Here is a 16,934-nt window from a genome sequence, read left to right as displayed (position 1 = left end):
AGAAAGTTACTGAATATATTTACTTCTCAGATTTATTTTGATTGTTTTAAATAGATTAAAAATTATCTTTTCTTAACAATTTTAACAGAGCAGAAGAGATGATTAGGTGTGTTGCATATGACCTCAGCCACGAGGCACAGCTGTGAGTGGGACAAAACTTTCGTCTTTCTCAAAATACATTTATATATATAATTTCTCTAGAGCTGAACTTGAGTGTCTTTCCCTAGGGCTAAAGTAGTGGTTCTGTAGCCTTATCTGTCTTTGCTAATCTGCAAAACCCTTTACATAGCATGATGAGAAAGCATACCTTCTTTGGTGGGTAACTGGTCAGAGGTGAGTTGCTGTCCTGTGCGACCATCTAAAAATGAATCCACAAACTGGCAGTGATCTTCTCCATGGCCCCTCTGATCTCCTATGTTGTAAAACTTGCCTGAAAAACCAGAAATGAAACAATGTTCTTTCCTTTCTTTAGTTTATGAAATTCCATAATTAATTATCTCAAAGGGGGTAGTCTTGGCCTTGCTTTCCCCTTTACTCCCAGAGGTCGAAGCCACTAACATCTCCTGAGCTACAGACGTTCTATAGCTGATGTCCTTGTGTCCCTGCTGCACTCCTACCTCCTGATGTTCTCCTTTCCCTTCCAGATCATAGTGATTTTTATAAAACATGTAAATAATGCTCTTATTCTCTCAATAATTCTATCCAGTAAGCTCCCAGAATACAACTTCTTTATGAAATCTCAGCCAAACCTAGTAGGACTGACCAGTATGTCTTGTTTCAGCGCCTTTGCATTTTCTCTTTCCTCTACTTCTCCAGAGATGCTTTGTCCCTAGACTTGTCTGTAGTTGATTACTTCTCAAAATTTTATTCTAAGACATACCTTTGTAGACTCCTCTGTAAAACTGTTCTATGAAAGAAGCTTCCATTTCTGCAGAGCCATTCTGTCTAACCCTTGTAAAAATTGTCTTCAAAGCCTGAGTAACATTCGTGAGTAATTTACATATTTTCTGTGTCTGTGTTGGAAGCAGTCTTTCCATGTGTATATGGAGAAAGCATTACAAACGAGTAGTTCAAGATTTGGGCCCTTGTGACATCATAAGGATGTCATGTTCATGATCAGTAGTCGCCTTTAATGCTTGGGTGGCCGTGACAGTCCTGAGCTTAGCTGTGCGCCTGTGCATTCAAGTTGATCTTAGTATTACTGTTCCATGTTGCATTTTCATTATCTACTTCCAAATTAAATATCTTTAAGTCCTTGTTTTGCAATATAACTATTTCTGTAACATCTTTTGAAGGGAACTTGTGTAAATAGTCTGAAACTACAGAGAAAGGCTAGGGTACAGAATGCTGTGAACTATGCCTTGAAAGCAAAGGTTTGGAACATACCTGTGAGGGAATCGCTCAAATAAATCTTGTATCTGAGAGAGTTACATAGCTGCACTCCGACAAATTTTTTATACCACGTCCTTTTAACATACTGTTTGCCTTTACATTCTGAGTAAGAGTCTGAATTAAAGGGTCTTTCAGTCCAGATGGCATCTCTTCCTGCTGCATGAAGAAACCACATGATTTGGGTTAGTATTTAACTCTGAAGAATTACAAGCTTTACAACAAAAGCAGCCTGCAGAGTTCATTGCCAACTTGCTGATACCTTTTATCTTTAATACTGTAAGTACTGGAGGCTGAGGATATTTGAAAGGTTTTAGCAAACTCCAATATTTTTATCTGTCAGTAGTGAAGTAAATCTGAGAACACTATCATAGATATTGGACTAGTCTCTATAGTTCTGGGTGTATAGGCACTTTCAGGACTACTTTCGCCCTAGTATAAAACTTAATGTGACCAAATTAAAGAGAAATGTTGAGTGAAGTAGTACAAGAGTAAAAGCAAATGTTAGCACCTCCACTCCATGGGCTCTAGATGCTAATGAGTTTAAGAGACACCTCTTTTATCTCTCTAGATAGAAAGATGTTTGTTCAAGTTCTGCTGTGCTTACCTGATTTAGAAATGTATGTGTGCCCATTAGACTGGTACTTACCAGAAATTGGTTCACTCACTCTTGGGTCAGCTAAAGAGAAATAAACAGAAAAGAGCCAGTTAGGTGAAGTTCTAATACTACAGTGATGGGGTGAAGAGATGGGGTGCTTCTGCTTAGGTCTTGTTTGCAAAATGATACAGTCTTGCCAAAGACTGACTGAAGGTTTTGTTTTGTTTGGGAATGGTTACTGAACGTTCTTGAGGTGCCCGTGTGCATCTTTTACATATAATCTGAGATTTCAGCCATAAGTTGCTGTTCTAACTTTTAATTACAGAAACTTTCTCACTTAGTTTTGTACAAAAACTATACGTTGTAAAGTCACCAAGATATGATGTGCTTCAGTTAGTTCAGAAAAAAAATTTTTTCTGTATATACAGATGCATTTCATTGAGAAATTGAAGCTTGGAATATGCAGATAGTTTCACAAAAGTCATGAATTCCCTTTTTTGATGTACTTGTTGGACATTACTCTGGTCATACAAGGAAGCATTCATGCACTACATTTTTTGAGTATAGATTACAATTTTTCATTTTAATTTCTTTCTTGACATAAAACTCAATGAAGAAAAGCAGTGGATCTGTAAGTGCCTTTCTCTGTTAGCCTTTTCTCATGGACTTTAGAATTCAGGACATGCTAGGTTCCAAATAAGCCCCTATGCAATACACTCCTCGTTACACACTCACATCCTTGTTGGGGATTAACTGCTCATGAGATTACCTGATTCAGTACTGAACGCCACCGTGTTGCTGGCGGGGCCCTCACCAAGTGGATTTTTGGGTTTCACCTGAAATTCATAGCTGTATAAGGAGAAATAAACATAATAGTAATATATTATTGAGGGGTATAAGGAACAACATTCTCTTACTATACTAACTCCTGTCTCTTTTTGAAATGACAGTTTCAGGTTTTACTTTTAAAACATCTTGCCTAATGTTTCAGATGAGAAAAATTAAACGTTGGCTGTCTTAAGACAGTAAATGGGTAGGAGTAACCAGGCAAGTTTATAATGGGTAAATAGGAAGGATTTGTGCTGACCCACACTGATTCTAGCAACAAGGAACCTCCCTTTGCTTCAACTGTCATGTGGAGAACTTTCTTGTTCCCTGTCATCTCCACCCTGATCCAGCATAACTGCACTTACGTTCTTCATTGTGGTGTCTGAATCACAGCAGAGGGTGTCAGTAGGCAGAATTTCTCTAAGTGCATATTGTCCCACCTCTGTTACTGAAAACCAAGACTAGGTAGCAATGAGTGAGTTACCAGGATGAGTTCAGTGACTACTGTTTTTCAGAGTTACTAACTAGTTGCAAGAATGGATACACATGAGACTGTTTCTTTACAAGGTTGGATGTGTCTCCTGGAACTCAGGTCTAATACAGATCATAGGAAGCCACAGGGTCTAGAAAATGGGCCCACTAGTACCCTAAGCATGCGCACAAAGCTGAGACTTTGTTCTCCCCCAACTCACTAAGCCAGGCTCATAGTTAAGAGTCAGTCATTAAATTATGCAGTAATTGACAGATCTTACTCACAAGATGTATAGCTTGCAAATCTTATTGAGAAACCGACAGCAGGAAAGCAGTATACCATTTGCCTGAAACTGAATTCTTCAGCAGAATACTTAGCAGCAAAGTATAAGAAGCCTGAGTCAGCTGATAGTGTTTTGTGATCTATGCAAGGTTTTTAAAGATAATTCTTAATTTTGAGAAGTTTGCAACAAAGAAAAATGCATGCACACTACACAAGGTAGGTATTTTATAAGCAAGTGAGAAGCAGAAGGATGACTGTTCTCAGTGTGTTACAGATGGTGCTAAAGAAAAAAAAAGCAGGATTGGGTGGGGGAAATTCTTGGAGTTTCTTAACTACTTATAGATCACTGCTAGAGTCTAGTATGACAGATTCCACTGTTCAAATGATAGGAACCACTTTTTAAAAGTCCCTACTATGTATCATAATCATTCTGCATATATAAAATACAGCACACAAACCCCATGAGGTATTCTCCTAAAGTTTCATCTCAGCACAGTGAAGCTTACTTTCTTCACTTTTCCAAACTTGAAATATTTATGAAATAGGAATTAAAATTTACCTTTTAATTCTTAAAAAAATATTTTTTAATTCTTAAAAGCATTTTGAAAGCTAAAGAACTGATGTGAGGTTCTGTGCTGATTGCCATAAGAAAGCTCTGGGTTGGGAAGATGACTCCATGAGCAAAGTGAGTACCTTGCAAGTTTGAGAAAGAGTCCAGATCCCCGGGGCCCATATCAAGCAGGCTAGTTGTAATCCCAAATCCAGTGCTCCTAAAGCTTAATGGGGATCGAGGACAGGAATCTCTAGAAACTCAGGCCAGCTTGCATGGCCAGGTAGCAGGAAACAAAGGTAGAAAGCAAGGCCCAAGACTCAAGTCTGGCCTCTGCTGTCCACCACGCTCCACGGCATGCTCACACATACCTGCACTTGCATACAAATGATCACATATGGCCATATGAAAAGTACTTTTCTGAAAACACATACCAGTTACCTAACATAGATGGGCTATTTCCAAGGTTACAGTACTCCTAAGGCTTGTGGCCCCAAACAGTCCCAATAATGATATAAAACCTCACAAATCTGGGAAGCTGGTTACGGAAGGTAGTGGAGCAGGAATTCACTAGCACACACTGTTGATTCAAGTAGGAATGTATGTCACATCCATTCTAGGCCACTGCCAGCCAACCCATTCCTTGGCCAAGGCTGACCAATGACTCTTCTGTCATTTCATTTAGCTACTTACAACTCAAGCTCCACTTCCAGCGTGGCCACGAGTCTCCACAACTTTTCTGAAGTTTTTTCAATATGATGCAAGTTTGGAAAAATAATTTTAAACTGTTTAACAACATGAGCACATTTTTTGGCTGATTAAGGCCTGTATAAACAAAAATTTGTGCTGGAAAAATCTTTTCCAGAAAGCACATTTTGTCACATGAATGACACTATAGGCCTCTAAGAGGAAGATCTCAAAAATGACTATAATTATAGGTTGCTACCTAACAAAATTATTTAGGGAAACTAAATAAACATTTTGAAGATAAAGTTGACAGAACTAAAACTAAAAGTTACAAACTAAGAAAACTGGATTATTGTTGAGCACCCAGCTGGCAGAAACTATAAACTAGGAATATCAGTCCTAGAAATTGTGTGAGAAATTTCCTAGAATGTAACGATGGAAGTTTGCAAATTAAGGAGACCTACTCTGTACCCAGCAAGATGAGAAAAGGAAAGAATTAACACAAATTTCATTATACCAAGGTAGAATGACAAGCCCCAAAGTGGTGGGAGTAATGGGCCCTATTGGAGGGACCCAGAATCAGAATGGTGTTTTAACTGCACAGCATGACGGGGAAAGAGTCAAAAGAGTTTAGAATATCTTTATTTTATCATCGTTTCACTTAAAATCCAGCTAAACAATAGAATCAATGAAAAACAAACTTAGAGAAAGATACATAGACTTGTACCATTTCTCAACTATTTTGTTCTTAAGCCACAAAGTGAGGGGTGATAGCAAGATTTTGATACATTCAAGGGCTTAGAAAACTAATATCCTTAAAGGAAAAGGATAGTGGAGGGCAAGAAACCAGTAGTTTTGAGGACAACCATAAACTAGGCATATAAATTAAAAATTTATCAATTTCTGTAATAAAGCGAAACAATGGTTCCAGGAAGTATGGTCTGCAGTTCCTGAGCTAATCTGTCAAAGGCAGAATGTCCTCAGGAGCTACCCTCTGCAGTGTGACGTGGGGGAGAGCTGGGCTCTGGTGGAGCAGGCATCTCCTTCACTCCTGTCTCCCCCCCCCCCCCCCCACACACACACACTTTCACTATATAACCTTCGGTTTTGGTGTAAACTTAGAGCCAAGTTACAGCTTTCACTGTTTAATGTACGTTTTAGTTACATGACTCCTACTGTTTAAAAAAGCAAAGTTAACAAATTCTCAAACCTAAAGAAAACTTTTTTTATAAAACTACTCTATACAGAAACACTCAGTAGCTCTCTGTTGGTTTGGGCTGTGTGACTATTAGCTCATTTTACTCCTGCTGTGGTCCTTAAGTGCTGGAGATCTGTTTAGGTGAGTTTTCTGTCACAGGAAGAGACTCAGAAGTGGAATAAGGGTTACTCAGAGGGCAATAAGGAGACAGTTTATGACCTCATCACAGGCTGCAGGAAACTTAGCAATATGTGATGTCATTCATTGTGCGACATCAGGAATACAGGTAAAGAGCTAGGGGGCTGAGTGGAGGAGACACAGGGTGTCTTACATGACTGTTGCCACTAAAAGTCTACATAACACAACACACACACCCCTCAGTTTTTAGGGACAGAACCATGGTGGTATGCACAGGTGCATGCACACAAACACACAAAAGCCTCAATTTTTAGAGCTAAAACTTGCATGGTGTTGCATACCTGTAATCCCATCATTAAAAATAATGTGCCAACCCATCTCAAAAGAAAGGGAAGAGGAAGTGAATGGATGGAGGTGGAGAATAAAAGTGGCAGGGAAAACAGCCAAGTCATGAAGGATCGTGACCTCGCTGCCCATTATGCCTCAATTTCTTTAAGAAGGAAGGGATTACTTGTCCATTGCCCACACCTGCAATTAAACTAAATAAAATGCCTGATGCACTGGCACCTTATTTTACTCTCTACCAAAGCCAAATGCAAAGTAAATGCAGAATTTGCAGAGACCTGAATTTCACATAAACCCTGTGTTCTGGGCATAATGGCTATTCCACACATCTGTTTCTTTGAGTGAGCCAGATTTAGTTTATAAGAAGTCGCTGTCTGTGTTGTGGCTAACCATCAGTGCCAGTGTTTTATTAATTCAACATAAACAAGCGCCCTAAACAATCATTGCTGCCACTTCAGTAGGTTTTAGCCTTAGAGACAAACTGTTCCCCAGAATGCTCCTCAGCCCACAGATGTCAATAAAAGTACTTGAATAGATGAAGTAAATTTGATTTATCTTAATTACCAGAGTTCATTTTCCATAGGAAATTGTTGGACCACGCAATTCTGGCACACACAACAGATTCAGTTTTTCAGCAGAGTAAGATGAGAAGTAGGCTTTTTGGAACAGACTGAGCCTTTTCAGCCTGAGTGATCATGTGTGTCCATTCTGCATTGTTCATCAGGAAAAGCCCATCCCATCAATATGTTACCAAACAAGGAGTTACCAGTTCATCTGAAGGCACACTCAGAGTCAAAGACTGAGACCATTCATTATGGACTTGATCTGGGTCTGAGATCATTCTCACTGACTCTGCATAGTGTTGGCTATCTGAGGATTATGTGCCAGACCCCAAAGGGGTCTAAGCCACATTGCCTGGCCCTATCAGTACAGGTGCCACATTGATCATGTAAGATATTACCAGCTTCCCTATTTGTAGAATTGAGTATAAATAGTGATCTTACAGACACAGTGGCTTGCTTTGGGGAGTGTGACCTTGTTTGAGGAGATATGTCACTGGCACTGGGCTTTGAGGTTTCAAAAGACTCCTGGTATTCCCAGTTCTCTCTACCTTCTACTTGTGGATAAAGACATCAGCTCTCGTCTATTGCTACAGCCCCATGTCTACTTGCTTGCTGCCATGCCCTTTGCCATGGTGATCATGGATGCTAGCCCTCTGAAACCTGAGCTCCCAATAAACTTGTTCTATAAGTTGCCTCAGTCTGACATCTCATCACAGCAATAAAGAAGTAACTAAGATGCTGAGACTTATATCAACATTCCCACCATTCTTTTTTTTTTTTTTTTAGAAGTAGTGAGTGAATGGGTTCTCTCCAAAGAAAGAGAGAGCATGTGTCTTCTTATCTCTAGACCTTTGCCTCACTTCAAGTGATGACTCACTGCCCTGTGCACGTTTGAGACCACAGCACCTTGCAGTAGCAGGCTGTGGCTATGAGGTATCTATCAGTCCAGAGATAGGAACATCTGACACCAAGTATGGTGTCTTATCAGCAAGACAGCTCCTGGTTGTCCCACTACTGCCAATAAAAATAAATGAGTTTCTGCATATTAGGTTGAAACATGGTTAAGTAATTAGGGACAAGTAGAATAGAGCCGGATGTGAAAGAGCAAGTATGGGGTCCAATATTACTTAGCTTCTGGAATAATGTGTGGCCATCTTGAATTTCTAGCCCAAAGCAGTCTATAAATATTTAATCTTCTCCTTTATACTCTCTGGTTCATTCTTCAATGCTGACCTCGACTCCACCCATGGGATGTGTGCACATTAGCTGCTAGACATTCCCAGTTTTTAGATTTCACATTCTAAAAACCAGGTGAAATAGTAGAAAAATCACTAAAATACAGTATTCACATGTGTCCCCTTATAGTGTAACACAGTAAATCTTTCCAAAGTCACTTTTAGTTATTCTAATAAGAAACCCTGGGGGGAAATTCTAAATTACAATTGAGTTTGCTTCTGTCCGCTGACAAGTACTGCGCTATATTCTGGGTGCTATATTCTTGGTGTCACTTAACTCCTCTACCACCATCACCATGTGGTGCTTTTCTAGTTGTCCTTCAAGCCCCAGCCCAACTCACACCTCTTCCCTTCCCCAGGCTTTGTGGAGTGTCGTTCCTCTGTCACACCAGCACTTCCACAGGCCACTTAAGACCTCTGGCCAGGCTGTGTAGAACGCTTACTGGTTAACCTTCCTGCTAGTCTTGAGCTCACGGGCAGACACCACATTGGTTCCCATTTGTAGCCCCAGCAAGCAAAATTGGGCTTCAAATGTCCCTGGAAAAAGTGTTCTGCATTTAGGTTATGAGCTAATAGGTGCACTGTGAGAAGCCATGAGGGCAGCTTGACTCAGAAAAGGAACACAGTGTCCATTTACAGAGCAGATGCTTTTCCAGGAATACAGTGGTCAGTGCCACTCACTTTATTAAATGGGAAGAAAACAGGTAACTCGAGAGAACGTTTTGCAAGCACAGACCTACCTACTAAAAAGGTCCAATGAAATGTTCGTCTATTCTTTCCTTAAAATCTATTAGGTTAAAAAAAAATGGGTTTTCTTTCTCTCAATCTTGCTAAGGAAACAGAATCAAGATCAACTGGGTTTTAACTGAAAAATATGCTTATTTTTGGCTAACTTAAAACTTTCATGATTATTAGAAGTGGGAACTGTTTTGTGTTATATCTCAAAACAGAGCACTTTAAAAAATCATATTTGTGAAAGGCCTAAAGATTTATACATAATTAATTTCAATTAACTAGTTATTTATTTTCTTCTAAAATGATTGGAAGAATATCCTTACTGCCAGAATCCAAACAGGCTCGTTCTCACATCACTAACTGTACTCTCCACAGTGAGAGGATAACAGAGAGGCGTAAGAAAGGGAGCGGAGAGAGCAAAGGCGACCTAGGAACTTCTCTACAACTAATCAGGAAAGTCCAAGGGCCTTTTTCTTTCAGCAATAAAATGGGTTGATAAGATATTTTAAACTGAAAAATAAATCATAAAACTATAGTGAAATGGGAATAGCCTCATGTTAATGTATGAACCATAGGATATGGTTACCAACTGATTACCAAAATTCTATTCTCCTTTTCGGTGTAGTCTCCAAAGCAAAGGATGCTGTACCTGTGTGGTGGTTTGAATGAGGACGGCCCCCATAGGCTCACATAGTTGAATATTTGGACCCTAAATAGTGGACGAGCTTGGAAAGAATTAGGAGCTGTGGCCTTATGGGGGGAGATGTGTCACTGGGGGGTGGAATTTGAGATTTCCCCTTGTGCTCTCTGTGCCTCTATCTTGCTATTAAGATATAAACTCTCAGCTCCTGCAGCAGCAGCATGCCTGCCTGCTGCCATGCTTCCTACCATGATGACCATGGACTCACCCTCTGAAATGGGAAACAAGCCCCCAAGTAAATGCTTTTTTTAAAAAAAAAATAAGTTGCTTGGTCATGTTATTTCATCACAGCAATAGAACAGTAACTAATACAACCTGGGGCCAGTAGGTAGCTATTTTAAATAAAATCTTTGTGTTTTTCAAGTAGTTTGCATTCTTTCCTTTTCTCTTTCCAACATCAGAGTCAAGGCATTGAGTCTAATTTCTGCTGTGCATACTCCATGTTTACCAATTCACAGATTTTTCTAAAATTTCATATTTAAAATCAGTATTTGCAACTAATGGCCCATTTTTTTTTATGTAGCCATTTATCCTGTTAATTTATAAGGCCATCTTACTAGCCCTTTTACCCCGAATAATGAGAATATTTTGACAATGTGATATGAGGTATTCAGAATCACATTAAAGAAATCCAGAATTAAAACAAGACCCTCCTTTAAGGCATTGTCCTTTCTCTGTGACTGCAGTCTCTGCACTCTCAGAATTCATCTGAAATAGCGCAAGGCCTTACCTTGTATCTGGTTTCAGATTTTCTACTGTAGAAAATGTTTGATTTGTAATTTGAATGGACTTGTTCTTCCCACTGAATGACCCATTTTCTCTGGATATGACTTCATATTCTGAAGATGGAAGAAAACAGTAGAGACTTGTGTTACGTCTCAGAGGCTAATGGAAGGCTAAAGACACTCTCATAACAATGACAGATTGACTGCAGTTCCAGAAACATGATCTTAAAAAAAAATGTTTGTATGTATATGCTTGTGTGTGTTTTGGTTGCAGGGGTGGGATGTCCATGTGAATGCAGGTCCCCGTGGAATCCAGAAGCGGTGTTGGATCTCCTGGAGCTATAGTTACAGGTAACTGTGAGCTGCCCAGCCTTGGTGATGTAAACCAAAGTCATGTGTGCTACAAGAAAGAGAAGTGCTTTTGACAGCCATCCTCTAGTCCCAAGACATCGTGATATGATCTCATCTTTTAGCAATTTTCAGTCACCAGATGGCAGAGTTCTCAAAGCATTTGGGGAATGGCATAGTAAGCATTCGTGCTTTATCAGAGTGGAAGAAGGCCTGAGCACTGGTGAAGACTGGTGGCCATTGCTTTGGATAGGTAGCTTGTGGTTTGCAGGTTTATGGAATGCACTGTATGAGGAACAGTGCTTGAATGGAAGACATGTTTCTTGCTATCTTTTTGTTTGGGGGGGAAGGGCACGGAGTATGGTGTCCAGCTACAATCTGACCTTATAGCTGTGTAAGCAGCAACTGTTTGGAGTTGTAAAATTGGATTTTGAACCTAATGCTTATTTTAACTATGTTTCCTGGATAGTTTCCTTTGTATTAAATAAAAGCCACAAACTTCATGTCAATGTAAATTTCCCTTAATGGCAGAGCTCACTCATCAACAAGGAAAGACCTTCAGAATAAGAGAATCTGACAGACATGTTAACTTGTTTCCCTACTTCTCACTTGGGACTAGTTGGTATTAGCTGAACAGCTAACTGGTAGGTAATCTATAGTTTTCTAACACTAAAATTAAAAATGACATCTAAGGAGCACATCATTTGGAGAGATTATTTGATATTTAATATAGACTAAGAGAACAATGTCTAAATGTGAAATTATAGCTAAAAAATTAAATGCAATCCTTGGACATGAAAAATTTACTTTTGAAAGACTCCAAGAAGGTCATTAGCATCTAGTAAGAAAATAATTATGGAAACAGGTAAGTAAAGTTTAATCTACTCATGAATCATTATAATTAAAAATGTATACAACTTAAATAATTGTTACCAGATTCAGGAAGGGAAATCATACAGTTTTAATTTTTTAAGTCAGATATTATTCAAGTGGAGATGTACTAGACAATTAGGTATATCAGATTAAATAATTCCAACTTGATAGCTCACATCTTTAGGGAAAACAAAATTTGGTTTATCATTTAGTTTCAGGAAACTAGAACTTGTTAATCACAAAGTGTATAGTCAGAGTTTGGGATATTTTAATATATGTGGATAATCTGAAAGTTGATTGGCTTTTAGGAACTGAGATTGCATTATCTTCCGGCTCAACCATAAAGGAAGAAGCAGGACTAGGCAGATTCCTAGGAATATTGGCGGGAATGCACTCTTTCTCAGAACAGAGGCTGTCTTTCATAAGATAGGAAGCAGATGTAATATGACAGTTCAGTACAGGTGATGTTTATATGGGAACTTGCTCAGATCACATGGCTTTGTAGGATAGATGATCGCTTTTTCCCCCATTACCCATGGAAGAAAGTATTTTCTGAAGATTCTTAGTCTCTTCACCCACACCCTGGCCCTCCATAATGCTCCTGTCTGCCCCAGACAGATGCTTACCTATGCTCCTGTTCCCTGCACCAAGGGCCCAGCAACATTTGCCGAGGGACTCAGGCTAACTAGGAATCATGCCCTTTGGCAATCCCAGAGGTTATTCCTCTCCTTTCTTGTTTGACTCTCCTGTTCTATACATCAAGTCAAGGCATGCCAAACACATTATGACAAATTCAAAACATGACTCGAACTTTCGTATTTCTGCCAGGAATTGGGTCAGTGTAGCACAATCAAAATTTCCTCAGATAAGTAGCAAGTTACCTGGAAGTGAGGGACTTTTTATTTTGTTTTGTTTTTTTTTTTAATTTTTATTTTATTTTCAATTTCTCCAAAGTTAATAGAAATAATAGTTAGCCTGTTTGGAAGTTCTCAGTCAGTTTAGAAACTGGGTTGGTGAAAAGAAAGCTATTTTAAATATTATCAGTGGTGTCAAGTCTTCACACACTTTATATATAGTTCTCTTGTGAACTCATCAGACTATATTTCTAAACTGTGAAAGAGATTCTGACAGGGAAGGAAGGAATACAGCTTTAAAGTCCTCAGTTAATTAGGAGCCCATCACAAAGGCCAAGACCTTTTCCATCTCGGATGCTTTAGACAACAGAACTTTGCTTCTCCTTAGATGTGCTTTTTGTGCCACAGTTTGACCCACACTGTCCAGGTATTAGGCCATCAAAGCTTCCCACTAAAATATCACATCTTAGTGCCATAGTCTTACCAGTGACAGTGTCATTTAGAGGTTTTTCCCAGTCCAAGATGACAAATGAGGGGCAGCCTTCAACAGTGACCACGGTGAGGTTGGTGGGTGGGTTCTGGGGTGGGCTGGTGGCATTCCCCTCCATGGCTTCCTCTGTAGGGAACCGTCTGACGGAGTCAGTGATGGAACAGGGCTTGTTCTCAGGCTTGGGGATGTATCGCACATGGGGACCTACAAGGAGGAAAAGGAGGACTCCGACAGTTAGCACACTGGAAACTTGTGAAGAAGATGGAGGAGGCAACCTAGTAAAATTTGTCATCTATTTGAAGGTTGTGGTGTCACATCCTGAGAAAGCATTTGAAAATACTGCTGAGGATGACTTATATATAAAACTCCTAGCTCTGATATCTGATAGATATACTGTATTTATAGATGTACCTGGTGTTGATCTCTTTGGATAATTGGTTTATTTTTCAGAGTTGGTTCCTACCTCATAATTTATAGGTGGTGAGTCTCAGGGAAAGGAATGGGCACCATACTAAACGTTCTGAACAAAGCCAGACCCACAAGGACCAAGCAGTTCTGAATGATGAACTGTACCCCAGAACAAAACTCAAGAGTATTTTAGGAATTAAATATCCAAATACCCAACAAGATAAAAGTCACAGGAAAATATTGTCCATGGTGAGAAAAATCAGTTCTTTGAAACCAACCTAGAACGTACCCAGGGGCTAGACTATTACACAAGGAAGACAGAGCAATATAAAAATGAGCCAGGAAAGGAGATAAAGATGACTCACATTTCTAGAGATGAAAACTGTATATAAGATGTAAACCAAATCAGGTAGAATGAGTGCACAAGAGACCAAAAGACAGAAGACCTTACAGACATAGCACATGATAGACAGACAGACAGACAGACAGACAGACAGGCAGGCAGGCAGAAGAGAGACAGGAGGGGATGGAGGGAGGGAGAGAGAATGAATGGACAATGGGGATTGTGAGCTTTGGAGAACACGACTGAGTTCTTATATGAACAAAATTCAAGTACCTGAAGGAGGGGAGGGAATGCATAAGCACAAAAATATCTTAATAATGACCTCAGATGACCTAGGCATCTAAATCACAAGTTCAAAGAGCTAAAAATCAAAACACCTTTAAGAACAATAAATATGAAGAGAACTATACAAATCACAATTAATTTCCCCAAAACCAATGAAAAAGAGACAATATTTAAAGGACAGACAATGTATAGACTGATAAAAGTGAGGGTTACAGTAGGTATCTCATTGGGGAGAATGCAAAAAAAAAAAAAAAACATGATAGGGTTGCATTTTCAATGTAGAATTAATAAACAGTGAAAAATACTTTTTAAAAAAAATGGCAAAATATGTGCTTTCAAAACCAGCAAACCCATACTGTAAGGCAGAAATTGAAGGAAAAGTTTCACTGGATACAAGTGTCCCACCCCCGACAAAGGATAGATGGTATGAGGATGGATGAGACAGTAACAGTGTGGGTGCCTATAAACAATATTTTAGTCAGAGTCTAAAAGTTATTTTACGTTTAAAAAGTGAAAACAAATTTGTGTAATGGTTCTTGGCAGTAATAACACAAAGCCACGGATAAAGAAAGAAGCTGTAGAAGTGTATGTGTGTTAAGTGTGAGGCTCTTCATTGTCACTGGACGACAGATGGGGATAACTTAAAGACCACACTGTCAGTCCCCACACAACAGCCGAAACAAGGAGCCATGAGGGAGAAGACACAGTAAGTGGAATCATAAACTTTCAGAAGAATGAAAAAGATAACAGAGGGAGCAAAGAATATATATAATGTATATATATATGAAAATTTACCCCAATAATTTGAAAGATTCCATAAACCAAGAACAAAAAAAAAAGCAGCAATTGTCAGATTAGATAAGAAAAGTAAGACCTGACAGTACGATGTCTAAAAAAATTCATTGGAAACATAAAGAGATTAAATTATGGTAAAAATAAAAGGTGAAGAAAGGATTTAATTCAGAGAAAGCATGACTGGATATATAAATATCAACAAATCAGAATTCAGAACGAAGATGTCTGGTAGAAAAAAGAAATGCCTTGCAGAATGAATACAAAAGATCTGTCAATCAGTAATTTATTACAATCAAAAATAAGCCTGCACCTCACCTTGATGGACTTAGATATAGAAAAAAAGAGACTGATAGAAACCTAAGTAAGAACTTAAAAGTGTGGAGTGTTATCCTAATCAGCCTGGAGTTCTTAGTGGACAGAAGGGACTCACAGGCACTGTGTGCAGGTCATGTGACCACACAACAGGAAGAAGCAATCTGCAGGGCAAGGAGAGAGGCCAATCCTTGCCTACAGAATTGTGAGAAAAATAAATTTACATTGTGGAAGCCACACCCAAGTCTGTGGGATTTTCTTAGGGTAGACCAGAAGAGTCAAATTAAAAACATAATTATATACCACTTTGTACCCGTTAAATGGAAAAGGGGTTTTAAAACCGCACCAAGTTCTGGTGAGGGTGGAGAAACCAGAGCCCTTATCAATACCATCAGAAACGTCAAACAATACGGTAGAAAATGGTTTTGCGGTATTTTCAAACTTCATGTCTGCATCCATGAAAAAGGTCATGCTCTCTCATTTATCGGTTGGAGCTTGGTTGTGAGACTGTTTGGGCCACTGTATGGTGGCAAATGTCGCCTAAAAAGGATCTCAAAATGTGGCTATTTGGATCCCACCTCCGTTACTTTGTTTGTATCAGGATGAGAATGGCTTCTTCTGGCTCACTGCTTCTCTTCATCGTAGCACCAAAGGCAGTCATGCAGGGTGGACATGAGGCTAGCCCATCAGAAGCAGGCTGCATCTGATGCCCAGCTGGCTTGTACAAACATGAGAAATTCATATGGTAGCAAGCTCCTACAATATTTATAGAGTGAATATCTGGCTGATCTACCTACAAAATAGCCCCACCAAGAAACAAAATGAAGTCAGACATACCTACGAATCTAGGCTTCCCAAGGTGATCGGTTTCTTTGGTGGGACTTGAACTAAAGTCAGTTGTATTACCTGAGAGTGAAAAAATAATAATGAAAAACTTAGTGAAAGATAAATAAAAATTCACAATATATTGACAGAAGCACTAGAGATGATAGATAATCAATATTCCTCCTAGATAAATTATTTGTAGTTTGATTTCCCTTGCTATTTCTTATAATTTATTTTTAACCCAAATAAAAATTCTTTTAACTGTGTTCTGGAGAGTAACAACAGTAGATTAAAAATTGTAACCAATAAGCTAATACTAATGAATAAATCGAAATATCTGTAGTTTATAGTATCAGATAATATGGTAGTCTAAATTTTTTAAATTGTTAATTGGATAGTCTATATTTTTATTAAAGGAAAAAAAGACCTGGCATTTCTATGTCTGCCAAGGAAAGGAACAGATTCTGTAACAAAACGTTGACAATGAAGATTCTAAAACTGAAAAGGCAATTGTTCCTAAAATTGATGAAACTAGAAGACCAAAAACCAAGAATTTGTTCATCCTAACTTGAAATACCTTAGCATCTCCAAACAATGTGTCTATTGAGAATGAACATACTAACCAAACTCTTCTTCTGAAGCAGGAGCAGTTGGTTGCTTTTTTTCTGCCCCTGGTCTCTCTGTGGCTGTTCCAATAGGTTTGAGTGTTACCTTCGGGGGTGGGGAAGTTACCCGGCCGGAGGAACCGATTCCTACAATTCAGAACCAAAGCAGTAAGGCTTTGTAGGAGCAGCACCAAGTTTCCGATTTATTTATTCAATAAATGTTTATTAAGCACTTCACCATGTGGCTTGGCACCATCAGCCACGCTTGGAGAGCAAGCAAGACCTGGTTCTCGATAGAGACAGATGCCTGAGCCAAGGATATTGAAACATCACAGATATTGTGAAAGAACT

At 39.0% G+C, this 16,934-nt stretch overlaps 1 protein-coding gene across 1 annotated transcript in view; it reads right to left on the bottom strand.

Annotated features, from left to right (window-relative positions):
* Window positions 1-16,934, bottom strand: part of Abi3bp (ABI family member 3 binding protein) — a 206,391-nt gene that overhangs the window by 1,686 nt on the left and 187,771 nt on the right. The window contains 8 exon segments of the mRNA XM_076943023.1: window positions 308-430; window positions 1,387-1,548; window positions 2,039-2,068; window positions 2,757-2,836; window positions 10,451-10,559; window positions 13,005-13,214; window positions 15,991-16,059; window positions 16,602-16,730. Coding sequence (XP_076799138.1) covers window positions 308-430; window positions 1,387-1,548; window positions 2,039-2,068; window positions 2,757-2,836; window positions 10,451-10,559; window positions 13,005-13,214; window positions 15,991-16,059; window positions 16,602-16,730 — 912 coding nt within the window.

Source organism: Arvicanthis niloticus, chromosome 12 (assembly GCF_011762505.2).
Source record: "Arvicanthis niloticus isolate mArvNil1 chromosome 12, mArvNil1.pat.X, whole genome shotgun sequence".
NCBI lineage: Eukaryota > Metazoa > Chordata > Mammalia > Rodentia > Muridae > Arvicanthis > Arvicanthis niloticus.
Note: the sequence above shows the minus strand (reverse complement) of the source record. Positions and strands in the feature narration are given on the sequence as shown.